Source organism: Musca autumnalis, unplaced genomic scaffold (genome assembly GCF_047663935.1).
Source record: "Musca autumnalis isolate F117 unplaced genomic scaffold, ASM4766393v1 scaffold_4, whole genome shotgun sequence".
NCBI classification, from domain to species: Eukaryota; Metazoa; Arthropoda; class Insecta; order Diptera; family Muscidae; genus Musca; species Musca autumnalis.
In genome coordinates, this window is record NW_027411977.1 from 100,877,160 (window position 1) to 100,894,782 (window position 17,623).

General features: G+C 38.0%; 1 protein-coding gene across 21 annotated transcripts in view; it reads left to right on the plus strand.

Annotated features, from left to right (window-relative positions):
- LOC141404308 (uncharacterized) overlaps nucleotides 1–17,623 on the plus strand; it is a 1,008,861-nt gene that overhangs the window by 185,578 nt on the left and 805,660 nt on the right. For 20 of the 21 annotated variants that reach the window (XM_073987798.1, XM_073987780.1, XM_073987799.1 and 17 more), the window contains 2 exons: nucleotides 13,756–13,844; nucleotides 14,268–14,806. In XM_073987798.1, the coding sequence (XP_073843899.1) occupies nucleotides 13,756–13,844; nucleotides 14,268–14,806 (628 nt within the window). Of the gene's footprint in view, nucleotides 1–13,610; nucleotides 13,845–14,267; nucleotides 14,807–17,623 lie in introns of all 21 variants that reach the window. The other variant, XM_073987800.1, reaches the window with a different exon arrangement.

A 17,623-nucleotide genomic window follows, 5' to 3' on the forward strand; every position in this document is an offset into this window, starting at 1 on the left:
AATGTTTTAGAGAATTTTTAATGCTACAACATTTTCTCTAGTCCCATTTCGATGACTTGCGGTTTCCATGCAAAATCCTGAAAACCTAAAAATGTGACCCTTGACCGCGATTTATTTCAAAATCCCTTTGTCGATCTTTTTAATTTTTCTCATCTATGAACATTGTAGAATCCGAATCTGCAAAAATTTTCCAGGTGTAAACACCTTCTACTTACAATTAGTTAGGGCCACCGTGCATGACATTGTTTTATAAGGAGGCGATACAGTCAGTTCATTGTCTCAATTTCAGCTTCTATATCTCAAAAATGGTAAAACCTAGGAAAAAGTCATACAGGTCAATCTTGTAGAGTATTTTCACAGCTAAAACAATTGCTCTAATCCCATTTCAATACGACTTGCAGTTTCTAAGCAAAATTGTGAAAATCAAAAAAACTTATAAATGTTAACTGTGATCGCGATTAATTTAAAAAGCGCTCCGGCGATTTTTTGTTTTTTAATTTTTCTCATCTATGAACATTGTAGTTTTTATTTATTTATTTTATAATTTATTTCTTTTATTTATTTTCCAAAAATCGTTATAAATAGTTAATACAATAACATTTATTCCTAAAATAAGTAAAGAAATTATTCAGCATGTTATTTAAAATCGTCAGTTGGAATATTGACTAATTTATTCATTTTTAGTATTACTTCGATTAGTTAATAATTAAAGTCATTGATTAGAATATTACTGTAAGTAAGAGCTTCTTTCAAGACTTCGCGAAACTTAATCCAACAAAAATCTTCACCTTCGTTTAAGATTGAAATAATTTCATCAAATAACAATTCATTTTTAAGGAAGTGTCTAAGTCATATATGTACTTCTTAATATGGGGCAGCGCCCAAGGAATCGTACTAATGTTTCCGCTTCTCCCATGTTACACATGGAGCATCTCTGATCTACTACAGTTCTGTGTCTATTGTGATTTAGCCAAAACATGTCTCCCCCAGGCTTCATTATGAGCGTCATATATTCTTGACTGTAATTCTTACTGCAACATTGTAGTTTCAGAATCCGCAAAAACTTGCTAGGTGCAAGCACTTTCCATTTAAAGTTGGTTCAGGCGTTTACCTTCCATGCTACAAAATTTCGGAACCTCGACTAAAAAGTATTAAAATCATGATAGAGGTATTCCAATTTTTTTAATGATGCAACATACGATACTTTACGGAGTTTTGAAGTGTTTATGCTACCTTTGATGTAATACCTCGAAATATTGTTCTGTTTCATTGATCGAATCGAATAAAATCACCAGAAGCTACTTCTTACTTAATACAAACTCTTAGCTTTTGAAAAAATATGTATGTACATGTAGCCAAATTGGCCCATCTGTCCATTACGAAATAATGAACATAATATATAACGTGTCGCAAGCAGACATGCATATATATATTCCCACAACATCCTCGAAGGAACAAGGGCGACTTTTAAAAAGGAAGATGCTGATCATTCATTGAATAAATTTAGTCAGATCCATTTCCAAATATATTAAATATTAATATGAGTTTTTTGTTACATAAAATCTCTACTCATGTTTACATCACATATTTTTAATCAACCAATTTGCTACATATATTTTTGTAAACAATGTTTGTTGTATAGCGAAACATTTTTATTTAAAGCTTTTGTGCTAAACAAACGATTCGATCATATTGTATCGCTAGTCATACAACCAATTTTTGTTCTCTACATGGTTTTTAATTAAAGTTTCCCACCAAAAAAATCTTTTCATGAATATTGTCGACACCACAACAACAGCAGTGAAAACAATTGCTGTAAATCTCTGTAAAGTCATAATAACTGGCAACCAAATACAAAAGGAAATGAAAATAAAAACGAAAATAAAGAGTTTGTCTGTTTTCTAAATACCCCGACTGACTGCGACCATAGCGGATCATCCTTTCATATCCCTTAAAAAAATCGCTCCACCACAAATTGTATTTATTATGTGGCTTCTGTGTGAACCTTAACCATAAAACAAGCAAATAGTGACAAACCCAAACCTTCGTCTGTCTAACAAAACAGCAACAAAACATGTCGAATCACACTCTGTCGAACCAGGAGCCCAACCAAAGGATATACTTTGGGTTATGTGTTAGTTTGAGTTGTTTTATTTTTGAAAATATTTTATTCATATGGGGTGGATATAAAAAATAAATAACTTAAAATTGTATGGGAAATAGAATCGAGCTTAAAAACAAGGTAACACATGCACAAATGTTAGCGATAAACTTCGAAATGAATTTACAAACTATTTCTGCAAAAGTGTGAATTATTTTAGCTAAAGCGACTAAATCCACATGCTATCAAAAAGAATTTAATTGTATTCTTCATTATAAACTCCAACGAGTCAATTAATCAAGATCAGTTGCGCTACAAACTGTTATATTAAAAAATCAATACATTATGTCGTATGGTCTTCGAAGTTTTCGAAAAAAAACAAGTAAAAAGCGTTAAGTTCGACCGGGCCGAAATTTGTATACGCTCCATTAAATGCTAGATAGTTTTCGTTGCTATCCACTATTTTAGGTGAAGATATTTTGCGACCGGGGAAAAACTGTATCAAAAAATGTTTTCAATCGGGCGGCACTTTTTAATGGGGGTTATATCAACGTTTGGAGCTATGTTGACAATTGTTGGTGGAGAAGTTTTGTGACCACTGAGAATCTTAAATTTCAAATTACCGATAGTTCGTTCAACAAATGTAGCTAAACTCCGCTAAATACCTAATTTCAGGAAGTATTGACATATGGAGGCTATGCAAACACGTGGACCTACATATGCTGACCACTTTTGGTGGAGAAACTTTGTACCCACTCGGAACCTCAAATGTCGAAAAATAAAGGTCAAAATGTGGCTTAAATCCTCAAAATACCGATAACACTGGTCAACAAAATGAAAAAGTTGGCTGATTCATACGATTACTTTGTGTTTCTAACACAAATTGTCGAGGTATTATCAAACCCGATAACAGTTTTTTCTATCAGATCTTTTTTTTTAGATACAGCTCAGGACCATCTTTAACAATTTTTACCCAGATTTTCGTTATTATGCTACAAAAGGAAACACACAAAAGGAAACGACATAGACCCATAGTTCCTTCTGGGCATATACATACATAGAATCACTTTCTGAGACGATTTATGCATGTCCGTCCGTCCTCCCGTTAGCTCTCATATATATTTATGGCCAATTTGGGTATTTTCTGCACCAACCAACCTATATCTGATGAAATTCGAAATGTGTGACTGAATTCGGACTAGAAATAAATGTGTCAAATAATATCGAAATCGGTTCAGATTGGGATAAAGCTCCTATATATATTTTCGAACGATTTGACGTATTTGCTGCACCAAACACGCTAGCTGTGTTCCTTTACTTACCCTTACTGAGGTTACCATTTTTACCATTTGTTACCATTTCTAACCTGCAAAGCGTTTCTTAACCCCGAAAAGTGGCAAAACTGGAAGCAATTTTTAAGAGAGTGAGAGTGGAGAGAGAGCGAAAATGGCTTTCTCTTCTACCACAGGCTACCAGCAAAATTTCTGCAGGTAAAAAATGGCAGAACTGATTTTTCGACTTTTGTTTGACGATTATTTCACAATGAAAAAGAAAATGGACGCAAAACAGAAGAAAAAGTCGAACGCTGATAAAACTAAATTAAAAACTGTGAAATAAAAGACGAAATTTGATTTTTTATGTTTCTTTTCGACATTGCTGCCAGAGCTACCATTTTTCCGTTCCTTTACTTTTCTGGTAAAAATGTTCATGAGAGAGCAATTTTGACACTTTTCTCTTTTACCACCCTTTCCATTAAAAAAGTAAAGGAACAAAGCTGCTTACTTCGTCCGATTTCGATGAAATATGGAATGAGTGACTGAATTCGGTCTAAAAATAAATGTGCCAATTTATGTCGAAATCGGTTCAGATTTCGATATAGCTCCCATATATATTTTCGGACGATTTCACTTATTTGCTGCACCAAACACCCTATATCTGTCCAATTTTGATGAAATTTGGAATGTGTGACTGAATTCGGACTAGAAATTAATGTGCCAAATTTTATCGAATTCAGTTAAAATTTATAAATATATCCAATATATTTATTTTACATCGGTGTAGGGTATCATATAGTCGGCGTGCCCTACTTTGATTCTTTCCTTACTGGTTTCTTATTGTTCTTTAAACATGAGTTTGTTAAGAATATGTCGTGTGATCGATCTAAACAAGTTTTGCCATATGCGTCGTGAATATACGCTAGAAAATACAGAAGACCTATGCCAGATTTTGTGAAAAAGTTCGGTAAAAAAATAAAAAATAAAAAAAGCAAATCGCAGGTACCGTTATGAGGGGGTTATACCAAAACATGGACATATGTTGAACATTTTTGTTGGAGATGTGTTGCGACCCGTTGGAACCTCAAGTGTTAAATAACGTTTAATTGAGTCAGAATATCCTCAAAAGACCAATCTTCGAACTTGACCTGCATATGACAAAAACACACGCGGGTGCAAAAATATAGCGTTATAGTTCAGTCATTGCGGATGCTAGAGCGATTACAACATAGGGACATGCCTTTACAGAAACTTCTTTTAAAAATTTCGATTTTTAACAAATACGGTCTCCAAATTTTGTCAAAATAAGTGCGAAGTTAGTACACGTCACCTCGGAAAAAACAAGCGGGGTAGGGTCAGGGGAAGCTGTCCCCCTTGATATGACAATATCGAATATAGTCTATTTGAATCAATATTAGCTTGATGGCCTTTATATAACGTTTGCACTTATGAAATCCACTCGATTTCAACTGTCAATTCCTTTGCGTATACGTCAAATGAATCTCATCTGAAATACATTGAACTTCATTTGACGTTTAAGCAATGGTGCTATCTCATATTATACGCACCGAGCCATGTTGAGAATAGCTGTTAATCGAATTTATACAATCCAAGAGAGTTTGTAATTTTACTGTCTTGGATGTTATTGCTTTGATTGCAGTTTTACTGTCCGTAAGGACGTTTACAGTAGATGGTCTCGTGTTGGCTTTAAGCCAGTTCAGACACTCTGTAATCGATCGAATGTCCGCTTGATGGACCGTATGGTGATCCGGCAAACGAAGAGATATTTCGGTCTCTGGTTCTTCAATGAAAAGACCCAGTCCCGTTCTCCCACCTAGCATGGAGCCGTCTGTAAACAACAGTTTTCAGTCGGCATTTGTGCTAGAGTTCCACCGATCCACGAGTCTCTGTCTGGAATTAATGTCACGCATGAGGCAGCTACAATTGTTTTAGGTATACGGTCCGATACAATGTTATCCATTAACTCTCCCGTTGTTAACCGTAAAATGTTTTGATGATATGTTATGTGGTCCTTACTGATAGCTGCGACGGCCGCTTCATACCTTATCTGGATTTCTAATGGGTGTAAATATAGAATAGTTTTTAATGCCCTCGTTGGTGTTGTCCTCATTGCGCAGCTTACACTCGTTGGACTTTCTGTAGTATTTCAATATTACATTTTTTATCCATAGCTGTCCACCCGACTACTGAAGCGTAGATTAGAATAGGATTAAGACCCCACTTGGAGCCTATAGCCCTTCTACAGGATGACCACCATCTATAAGCTTTCTTAGCTCTCTCTCTTGAATATTGTCGCTTATTTTTACGTCAAGTAGCCCGCAGTTTATCCATATATTCCTTAGCATGTGGCTTATCCAGTCCCTAAGGGCCCGGTTGACCTGAAATTTATCTAAGGATTGGATAAGGGTTTCGGTGCTGACGTTGTTGAAAGCACCCTCGATATCAATGAATACCGCTAGTGTATACATCTTCCTGTCGAAAGTGCTCTCGATGTGGTGTACAACCTCATATAATGCGGTTTCCACTGATCTACCTTTGACGTATGCATGTTGTTTGGATTTAAGCATATCGTTTGGAATCTTGCTCTTAATTATGGTATCGACTATACGTTCCATGGTTTAAGCAGGAAGGATGTTAGTCTTATCAGACGATAAGACTTAGGAATTGCGTAACTTGTCTTCCCAGGTTTAAAGATAAATACTACCCTCGACTCCTACCAGGCTTTAGGGGTATAGTCATTTTGTTGTATTTTTTATGTTTTGTGAGATAGTTGTCCCAGAATACAGCTAATATTTTACGTCGAGCTCTGTTGTAAAGCCTTCGGACCTCTTTGCCCATGTTACGAATTTCTCCTGTCATTCAGGGTTTTGCGTAGGCAGATTTCCTCTCTCGAAGGGGACAACTTTCTTCGAATGACTTTACTAAGACCTCCGTTATAATGTTGACATTTCTGTTTATATGCATAGGCATTCATAACTATCGTGCCCTAGCCCTTCTTTTATTAGTTTTCCAAATTTTGTCCAGTTGGTTTTGGATTTATTTCGGAAACTTATAGGTTTCGGCGGTGGCCGTGTTTTTTTTAAATCTTATATACCGATGGTCCGAGAAGGAGTGCTCTTCCGAGACCATCCAATTCTCCACCTCGTTTATAAGATTTTCGGAACATATTGTTATATCTAATACCTCTTCCCTAATCTTGTTAACAAATGTGGCTTTATTTCCTATGTTAAGGGTTATTTGGTCGTTAGTATTCAAGAAATCTAAAAGGGCTTGGCCCCTTTTGTTAGATTAGTATATATTTCCCAGGCAATGTGGTGTGAGTTAGCATCGCTACCTACCAGTACTTCGTTACGTGTTTGTTTTGATTTCCTCACCAACCGCTACAGCTCCGACGTAGGTGGTAGTGTCGGCGAGTTGAACGGTAAATATACTAACGCCTCAGCACAGATTCGCCCGATGTTGACAACTCTGGAGAGAAGAGAAAAAATAAGTTTTTATGACATATTATACAGGTTCTGGGTCGAGACCACGTATTTGCATAAAACAGTTGATAGTTTATATCGTTTTGTCCAGAGACCTTGTTCTGGATAGTCCAAGGTTCCTGGATCAAGCCAATGTGGATTTTACGTCTCGCTCCGATGGAGGTTTATCTGGATGACCCCAATCATTGGTTCTCCAGCAAACGGGCTTCTTGAGAGTCGGTGAATACAGCATCGACTCCCTTTTCATTTTTGCTAGAAGGTAAAACATCTTTGCTGTTTGGTTTGGCTTCCTCGTTTACGCCGATTACCACCTTTCCTGCTTTGAAGCGGACAGCGTTGGACATCTAGAAAGCCCTGCCCTTAGTCTTTGTCAGACTGGCCATGGAGTGATGGTTAATTCCGACCACAAGGAGAGTTCCGTCCTCCTGCTCCTCCCTGTGGAAGACCTCCCATCTCTTCACGTCCAAGTCCTTGTTTTGGTGACCAAATACTTCGAGCATGCGTTCTATCTCCAACTTGCTGCCCCAACCTCTGACAAACCTCTATCTTAGTTAGTTGAGGAATTTAGTCTTTCCTCGCCAACTTGACGCTTTCCGTATCCTTGAGAGCGACAACGTTAGCATGCTGGGAAATTGGAACACCATCACGTCCGCTTTGACCCCGCTTCTGATAATTTGAATTGGTCGACCATTTCCTCAATTGCTGGAAGATGGTCTTTGAGTTGTTTTCCCGAACCTCTATTGGTATCGATCACTGCAAAGCAGAGTTCGTTTCTTGGCTACCTTGTAGTAAGATGGCGGCTCTCTACCAGTCTCCGCAGCCCTCATCCTCTTCTGCCGGGTCCGGGATTTCTTTGCAGAATCCTCAGACACTGCAGTCGATTCTGCGACTGGGCACACCCTCTTCACGTTCGAGCTGACTTTGTCGCCCTCTGCCAAAAGATTCTCGGAATAGTCGCCTTTGCGTGGTTCTTGACGCGCTGAACTCGAAACGTTTGGAGATGTGGAGGGAGTGTTCATGAACCCTTTGCGTCCTGCGATATAGCCATTTTGCTTGCCCGTTGCTTTCTGAACATACGTCGTTGAGCCCCAGACAGCTGCTTCTTGTGTGCTGTGAGCTTTGCTTTTATTAGGCCCTGCACCGTAACTTTTCCACAATGTCCAACTTTCTTCATTATTGTGTTTTTTGTTTTAGGGGAACACACCCATAGTCAGTTTTTTGTCCACGAGGAAAAAAATTCCCTGAGGCAGGTGATCGTACTAATCAGCTCCAGAATAGGTTTAGTCACAAGTGAATTCCCTAGATCTAGAACAATTTAGTACGATCATCCGCGCCCGGTAGGTGAACTAACAGACACCCTAAAACATTCTCCGAATTTTAGGCTGACTGTAAGTGTTACTGAGTTCAGAACAAAACGTTTATTTGTATTTATTGAACGTTTGTAACATATTACGTTCAATACTTTGGCTTATAAACAACATCCAGAAAAAAATATTTTTGCGATATTTGGTTCTCCTATAGTCCCTTCACCCGTATTAACTATATTTTATTTAGCAATGCCTGAGTAAAGTTTTAATAAAACAAATGCATTTGTGGTCACAAAGTATATTTTGTGTCGTTCTTTTAAATAAGCAGTTAATTATAAATGAATTTGCTCAGTTAATTATACTCTTACTTCTTTGTACTCGTACATATGTACGTACATACACATGTACCTACATAGGGGTCTGTTGTTTTGCAGAAATGCTGGTTGAATTTGCAAAATCCAAAAAACTAGTGAGGGGAAATATTGTATTTATTTTCCATTTATTGTTTATACCGTTATAACTATTTGCAATGAAAGCACTCCCCCATGTCATTTGAAACACACTTATTTACATTTGTGCAAGTGTGTTTGTGTTCGTATAAGCCAAGTGTTTGCTATTTGTTTCGCTTTAACACTTGTTCCTTTAGAGAATGAAAATTGTTCTTGGTTACCATTCTCATTTGAAATGAAGGAACTTTCGAATAGGGTAAAATTGCAACCTGTTTTTTTTTTGTATTCGGTCTATATAGTTGATAATAGGTACTTCGTCGCTTAAAATAAGAAAGGGACACCATGCATATTACATTTCGTTGTTTATAAATATTGGGGTTATTCTATTACACCGAAAATTTTTGTGGTATGCGATACTTAGACATTGTGGCTTTAATGTAACCAATAGCTTATATACACAAAAAATGGTGGCTAATATTTCGACATGTGAAATATAAGAAAGGCTATAATGTAAAGTTGGACATGACCGATCATATGATACCCTACATCTTTAGTTTGGGTACAAACTGTCTGCGAATACAAATTATTTATGTATATAAAACATCTCTCACGTTGTTGTTGTAGCAGCTTCTACAAGTACATGTAAATCTTTATTTTATTGATTCGGCTCTGCCTCCAGCTCCAAGCTCAGAAAGGACGCCACCTGAATTGGATTAGTCCAAAGAGAGAGAGGAGTTAAGTCAGTCGGGTTGGCTGGGCAGTTAATCAGGTGCTGCGTAGTATGCGGACCGGTGCCACATGCTGGGCAGATATTCCGCGTGCCATCAATCCTGGCCCAGTAAGAATTAAGGCGGCTGCACCAACCAGATCTAAGTTGCGCCAACACGACTCTCGTTTGTCTTGGCAGCTCCTGCTCTTCCGCTGCCACGGGTGGTGGATGATCTTCGAGGACTATATTCACACTGTAGGCTGCCAGAGCCTCTGCAACCGCATCAGTATGAATGTCTCTTAAACCTGCCTGGTATGCACGTTGATCTATAAGTTCTCTTTTATATCTTTGGACCACTCTCTCTAGATCTCTATAATCCTCCCTTACTCGCCTGGGGGGTTCAGGCATATCCACCAGATGGTGATTTGGGTGGTCTTGCCTATAGCATCCAAGCAAGTACTGCATCGTCAACATCCTGTTGTGACGACTCACAGGAAGGATCTTTGTCTCCTCATGTAAATGGTCCACTGCAGATATGAGGTGACACCCTGTAGCTGTTCTCAGGGCAGCATTCTGACGGATTTGTAGTTTATCCCATTGCGTATCACTTACGTTAGCAAACCACGCTGGCACCGCATAGCTTACCACAGACCGGCCTATCGCGTTGTATGTGGTTAACAAGGTTTCTTTATCCGCACCCCAAGTGCTGCCGGCTAGGGACTTGACGACCTTGTTCCTGTTTCTCAGCTTATCGCAGATAACTACCGGAGGGTAGTATTCTCGATATCCTCGAACAGCCTAGCATGGCTGACCGTATCAAACGCTTTGGTCAGATCCAATGCTACCATCACTGTTCTGTGACATGGTTTGTCCTGGTTGAGCCCACGTCAAATATATGTGGAAATGGCGTGCAGTGCTGTTGTGGTACTGTGCTGCTTCCGGAACCCGTGTTGATGATCTGCAACTGGATAACACGTTCTGATGCTGGGGAGGAGTAATGCCTCGAGTATCTTTGCTACTGGTGATAGAAGTGAAATCGGCCTGTACGACTCACCTTTACTGGCATCTTTGCCAGGTTTCAGCAGCGGGACCACCCTGCCCATCTTCCAGGCATCGGGAACTATTAGGGTGGCTAGCGATAAGTTGAGGACCTTACTTAAATACTCGACTCCTGGGCCATCCAGCTGTTTTAGCATCACCATAGAAATTCCGTCAGGTCCAAGCGCTTTGGATGACTTTGCGCCTCGGATAACATCTGCAACTTCATCCATCGTAAATTGTGGCGGTTCTTCTTCGGCTGGAAGAGATCGCAAACGACGCAAAACACTTCTCTTCGCCCGGTCGCTATCGGGGTGCTCGATAAATTGTCGGCAGAAATAGCCAGTGCACCTCTTCGGATCTGTCACAGCCACGCCGTTAAACGTGACAGATGCCCGATCGTCCCTCCTACCAGGGTTCGATAGCGCCTTAACCATTGTCCACAATTTATTACAGCCGGCTCCAATGTTGCAGCACTTCAGATGTTCTAGCCACTTTTTCCGCTTGTGTTCACTGACTAATCTATTGACTTCCATTGTCAGTTCCCTGACTCTGGGGTCGTTAGGGTTCGTACGGCGAAGCTCATCACGCTTATTAGCTAATCCCGTCGCCTCTGCTGGGAAATTTGGTCTTATTTCAGGTGTTCGACCAGCAGGGATAAAGCGAGCGGCTGCAGCAGTGACGATGTCTCGGAACTTCCTCTCTGCTACCCGAACATCAGAGGGACATTGATTAGTGAACTCTCTGAAACCTTGCCAATCCGCTATTCCATGATTAATGAAAGTGCGGCGTTCAGAGGTTATGAAGTCTGGTGGTCTTTTTATGGAGATGAGGATTGGGAGATGGTCCGACCCAAGGGAAATGACGGGTTGCCATGTCACGTCATTCGTCAGACCAGGTGACACGATGGATATGTCAGGCGAACTGTGGCAGTCTCCTCTAATCCTGGTGGGTGCGTCCTCGTTCGCAGTGCAGAATGTGGAGCTATCTATTTGCTCAGCCAGATCTGTACCTCTCTGGTCATTTCCTAGAGCTGAATGCCATAACTCGTGATGTGCATTAAAATCCCCTAGGACCAGCCGGTTATCACCTCGCAACAGAGGCCTGATGTTAGGCAAATAACGCGGGGCACAGCTATTGACCGGCGGGATATACACATTCAGCAGTTCTATCTCGGCGGATCCACACCTTACCGCTACCCCCATACACTCCAAGTATGGGTCACTAGAGTCTAGCTCAGGCGAGATAGGTCTGTACTGGACAGACTGGTGCAGTAGGAATGCAAGCCCTCCACCCCCACTTCTCGTACGATCCTGGCGAAGAACGTTGTATCCATCACAACTCCGAAGACTGCAGTTGTTGCTCAGCTTCGTTTCCTGGATCGCCGCGACCATGATATTTCTCCGACTCATAAAGTCCACGATCTCATTGATCTTGGTTCGAAGACCATTGCAGTTAAACTGCAAGAATGTCACATCTTCAGGAACTGGGACAGCAATACGCGGTGTTAACGGCTGCTGCTGATACTGCTGTCTGGGAGATTGCGGGGGAGTTTCATAATCCGATGATGTTGATGATGAAGACTCACTGGGGTTTATATTGGAGCAGCACGAGGCAACATAAACCCTGTCGTAATACTCCCTCAGGTAGGTGAGGCCTGAACAGTTTCTGAAATGCACCCATCCTTGGCACCCGTTGCATCTCATTGCCACCGACCTATGGTGGATGAGACGTTGACAAACGGTGCAGAACCATGGCCCGGGGTTAATCTCAATCCCGGCACGGACCAAAAGAATCCGGAGCAGGCATTCCGGGACATGCCGCTCCCAAAATAAAAATAAAGACGAACACGAACAAGTAGTTGCTGAGGTGACGGCCCCTGGCCGAGAAGGTGGTTCCTCGGGTCAATCCGGTACATAGAACCGGCCGTCGTGGGATTGATGGGATCTCACGTTGATATTATTGATATATTGGCTTATATTTTGCATTTAGGATTCCTAGTAGTCAACAAATTGTTCCACTAAAAATTGTGGACATAGGACTACGTTTTGGAATAGCCCCCGTATAACGGTATCTCCCAATTTCCGGTATTTTGATTTTTTTATCCAGCCTGGATGTAATTTGGCATTTAGGGTTCGAAATTGTTCAGAAACTCCTGGACTAAAGATTTTGGGCTAACGTGGACAGTTTAGAATAGCTCCCATATACCCCCGATTTCAGGAATTTAGAAGTTTTTATCAACGTAATTCGGCATTTATAGTTCCTAACTTAAAATGGATGGTCCACATTATCCACATAAAATTATTTTTCCATGTTCTGGTACCGCTAACGCTTACGCCCGATTTAAAATATTTTTAAGTATTTTCGACGTTTTCGGTCCAAATCAGGGTTTCGGAATCGGAGTCTACGATTCAGAATCAAGCAATTTTGCAGGAGTCAGAGTCTGAGTCGAAAAAAATAACTCCGACTCCGGGCAAAATTTTTTCCACATTAAAACATTTAACCTCTTTCGTCAGAAAAAGAAGACCAGTTCTCACAAAGGCAAATTGGTGTTCTCATCTTGTTTTTTATGAGAAGTCATCCTTGTCTTCTATTGAAGACATTGTGGGAAATTTTACTGAATACCCTGTGACACAAAATGGAAGTCAAGATCTGGGGGTGGAAAAATTCCTTTTCGGAATGAAAGCACCGATTGAGGACCCCAAAGATCCCATAGCTGAAATTTTTGAGTTATGACATAATGAGTTTTTTGATTGACCCCCATCAATCATTGAGAAAATAGCTTTATATCTCTGAGATATTGTTTCATCATTTTTAGATGACACGTTTTTAGTTAAATAGAATGAGGAACCTTTCTGTGGAATATGCTGTCCTTCTAGCTCAGTTCTTCCATGTGCTTTTTGTTCTTGAACTCAAAAAGTAAAACAAAATGAAATTTTCTACAAAAATGTTCCACTGAAATTATATATAGGTTTCCCATATCCAAGAAATCAATATTGTCACGTTTTCATTCTATATTTAAACATAAACATAAATATGTAGATAAGAAATGCTGTTAACGATTTATGCATAAATTTTCTCATAACAACAAATATGACATTTTTAAATATTTTTTTCTTTTTTGAGTATAAAAAACCGCTGTAACATTTGCGCGCATCGCCCATTTTTGTGAACGCGAACAGATTTGAAACTAGAATTTTTTCCCTAACCTCTAAACCGAAAATCGTAGATGTGCTCGCAAAAAATTATTTTAATTTTTCAAATGGAATTGCAAAGGAAATTTGTTTTTTACCATATAAATTCTATTTATATAGCTGTTGACAAGAATGCAAATTCATATTCTTATCTGTTCTTTATTTGTCTTTTCTTTCCAGTTCTTGTGAAAAAATGATTTTGCTGTTATTAATTGTCCTCACAGTGGGAAGGACACATACACTTGATTTGACTGGCCAGGCGATTAAAGGTGAGTGTGGAGTTTAATATTTTATTTGAAGTATATGAATACATACTTTTTGTTTACCAATCTTTACTTTTACAACAAGTTACAATTATTTTTTATATACATTTTGTAGCTTCCAAATATAGCGATGAAGAAGATTGTGAGGGTTTGTGTTTTTATTTTAGTTAAGTTGAGCTGAATTAGTTAATATTTTGTTATTAAATGTCATTTACACGTATTGTTATGATAATATTTTGTTTTATATGCCGAAATTAGTGGAAATGTAGGCATTAATCATTAGACTGATTAAACAGAGCTAATGTAAACGTAGTGAAGCACGATATTATTTGTTAACTTAAAAATCAAAGCATACTTTTAGGCTTTTTAAAACAAATTAAAATTTTTTTTTTCTTTACATTACTCTCAATGAAACTTTGCTCTTTATAGATGCCATTGCCGAATACGATTTACTAGCTATGATTAATGAAAATTTAAATGGCATAGAATTTGATTATGCCGAAGACGGATTTCCAGCATATAAAATTCTTCAAATAGCTGATATTAAATCACCATATCGCATGATTTTACCCGAAAAATTAAATGCCTTTGCCATACAGACGGCATTTCAGACAACTTCTCCAAAGGGTGGTTACCTGTTCAGTGTTGTAGATCCTCTAGATACGGTAGTGCAATTTGGTGTGCACTTTTCACCAGTTATCAAGGATACTTGGAATGTATCACTGTTGTATACCGACGCCAACACAAGTCCCATCAGCAAACGTTTGGTTACCTATCAGTTACCCTATGAACCAAAGAAATGGATTAAATTAGCATTTAAAGTTATGAGCGATAAAGTGGTGTTCTACTACAACTGCGAGGAGAAAGAAACCACGCCAATCGTTCGAGATCCATTGGAATTGGTGTTTGCCTCTTCGTCGACATTGTATTTAGCACAAGCTGGCCCTAAGTTGGGCGGCAACATGGAGGTAAGTAATCAGATTTCTAATAAGTATTTTTTTACAAATAATTTCCTTGTGAACCAAATAATAGATGATAGGGGGGTTTTAATATTTTTTTTTCTTCTCAAAGTTTTCAGAAGATTCAATAAAATATTAATATTACATATTGCACAAAGTACATACTTATTATTTTGATTAAACTTTATTTTTATATCTTCAATCTCAGAACTCGACTTTTGTTTACTTTAACCCAATCACTGCGGTGGTTCCATATGGAACCACTTTTAGTGTTTTGCGATTCAGCGAAAAAAAAAACACTACAAACATAATATTTTGATATTGTTGAATTTTTTTTCTGACAACAAACATATGCAGCTAACTCTTTCTCTCTTACGTTTCGGGCATTCGAGTTACAGGTGCATCTTTAGAAGCAAGTTAAAAGTGTATAAAAAAGAATTTAACAAAAAAGTGCAAAAATTAGTTCCAGCAAGTGGCAAGTGTAAATTAAACATATTTCTATATATTTTTCAAACAAAACATTAATACATAATGAAAGTAGACAAAAAAGTGTACAATATGTGAAACATATTCATTTCAGGAAAATAGTTTTAGCTTTTACAGTGTTTTATTTAACTTGCTTTCGTGTCCGTTTAGTTCAAACAATTGGAGTTGAGCAATCGAACTGAAACTTTGCACACTTTTCAGATTTGGATGACAGACAACACATATGTACGTGAATATAAAACCAAAATCAAATTGGGTCCATTTTTCCTATAGCCCCCATATAACGGTACCACCCGCTTTAGTTCAAATCTAGTAACTGATTTTTAATACAGTTGCAGTTGGCCAATCGTACTGAAACTTTGCACACTTTTCAAATTTGGATGACAATACGTGAATATGAAACCAAAACAAATATCGGTCCATGTTTTCATATAACGGTACCACCCGATTTAGTTCAATTTTAGTAACTCATTTTTAACACAGTTGCACTTGACCATGCGAACTGAAACGTTGCACATTTTTCAGATTTGGATGGGAATACATGAATATGAAACTAAAACTAATATGGGTCCATTTTTCCTATAGCCCCCATATAGCGGTACCACCCGATTTCGGGTGTTTTGAGGATTTTGTCTTCATATTTAGTCCCAATTGGCTGTAATTTAGCATTTGGAGTTCCCAACTGTACAGAAACTGCCCCACCAACAATTGTGGACATGGGTCAGATTTTGGTGTAGTCCCCATATAACGGTACCACACGATTTCAGGCATTTTAAAGTTTTTATCTACATTTTCGGCCTAAATTGACTGTAATTTGGTTATGGACTTCTAAGTGGTCAACAAATTTATTTACTAAAAATAAAAAAATAATAATTAAAAAATTAAGTTACAGTGTTTGATTTATAAATGTACCTAAAAAAGAAAATAATTTTCATGATGGAATCTCTCAAATAAAAATCTTAACGTTTGATATACAGGCATGTCATAGATTCCGATCGGAATGGTTTCAATTCCGTAATTTCATTTCGATCCTTTTTGTTTTAGCTTCTTCAGATTTCGATCGATTTGGTGAATTTCGAAAATCGTATTATTTAGTATAAATATGGCAACATTAAAGGAATCAAAAGAAACAAAACAAAAACATATGATTATAAAATCTATGGAAGCGGGAATTGTGAAAATATTCTGTTAAAAGAAGGTTTGTGTGCGCGAACAGAAAGTTAAGTTTTATTGAAAATTCGATTTTTCTATTGTTTCGGTAATCGAGGCTCAAAATAATCAACATAACACTGAACAAATACCTTGTTTGAGTTATTTTTGTTCTGTTTTTTATCTTTGCTTTATTTTATCATTCGTAATGCCAGGTTGTTTAGTGATTTTCATTAGAAAATTGTTTGGCAATACTTTGTTAACAATTGGTTTCGTTGATTGAGATATAATGAAAATTTGCAAATTTTTTTAAATAAAATGATAACAAATATGAATTTAAATGTGGTTTTGTTATTAAAAGAATATTTTTCTAATTTTTTAATGTTATTGGAGTGTTTTAAAGTGGCATGTTTCCAAAAAATTACAATTCCACTTGAGAAACCAAAAGTGGTTTCATTCCGAATTTTTTTTCGTTTTTCGGTTTCTGAAGAAGCTAAATACGGAATCAATTCCACTTTCGATCGGAATTGGTTTCTGTGACATGCCTGATAGTCACAAATTTTAATTCAAATGCAAGAGTTTTATTTGAGAGATTCCATCATGAAAAATTATTTTCTAGTTTTAAGTACATTTATAAATAAAACACTGTAACTTGATTATATTATTAAATTTCGTAATTTTAGAAATCCTGTACCAATGATATTATCTGGTAAGTTATTAAACTCGTTTGTCCTAATTTGGTTGAGTTCTTGCATTGTCTCGTTTCCAGAGCTGCGTCCGAAGGCTGTGCAATGACAGAGATAGTGTTCAAACTTTTCGGCTGCCTCTCCGCATTCTTTGCATTCACTGTTTTCCGCACAGCCTATTTTGTGCAGGTGCGTCTGTAGCCCTATGTGTCCTGTAAGGGTGCCCGTCAGTCTACTAATGTTTTTAGGTCCTTTGTTTGACCATCGTCTGGGTTTCCCAATAGGATTTTTGTGTTTTTCCTTTCTATTCGATATTTCAAAGAGATATGTGAGCATTAGTTTCCTATGTCTTTATCTCTTGAACTTTTAAAGGCTTGGCATTAACTAGGCTCACCTTAGTTTGCTCCCTGACATGTTTTGACAAATGCTCTGGTATTATTGTTTACCGAGCCATAATGGTACTAGTCATTAATTGACTTTAGTGTTGGGCAATCTCGTTCATTGA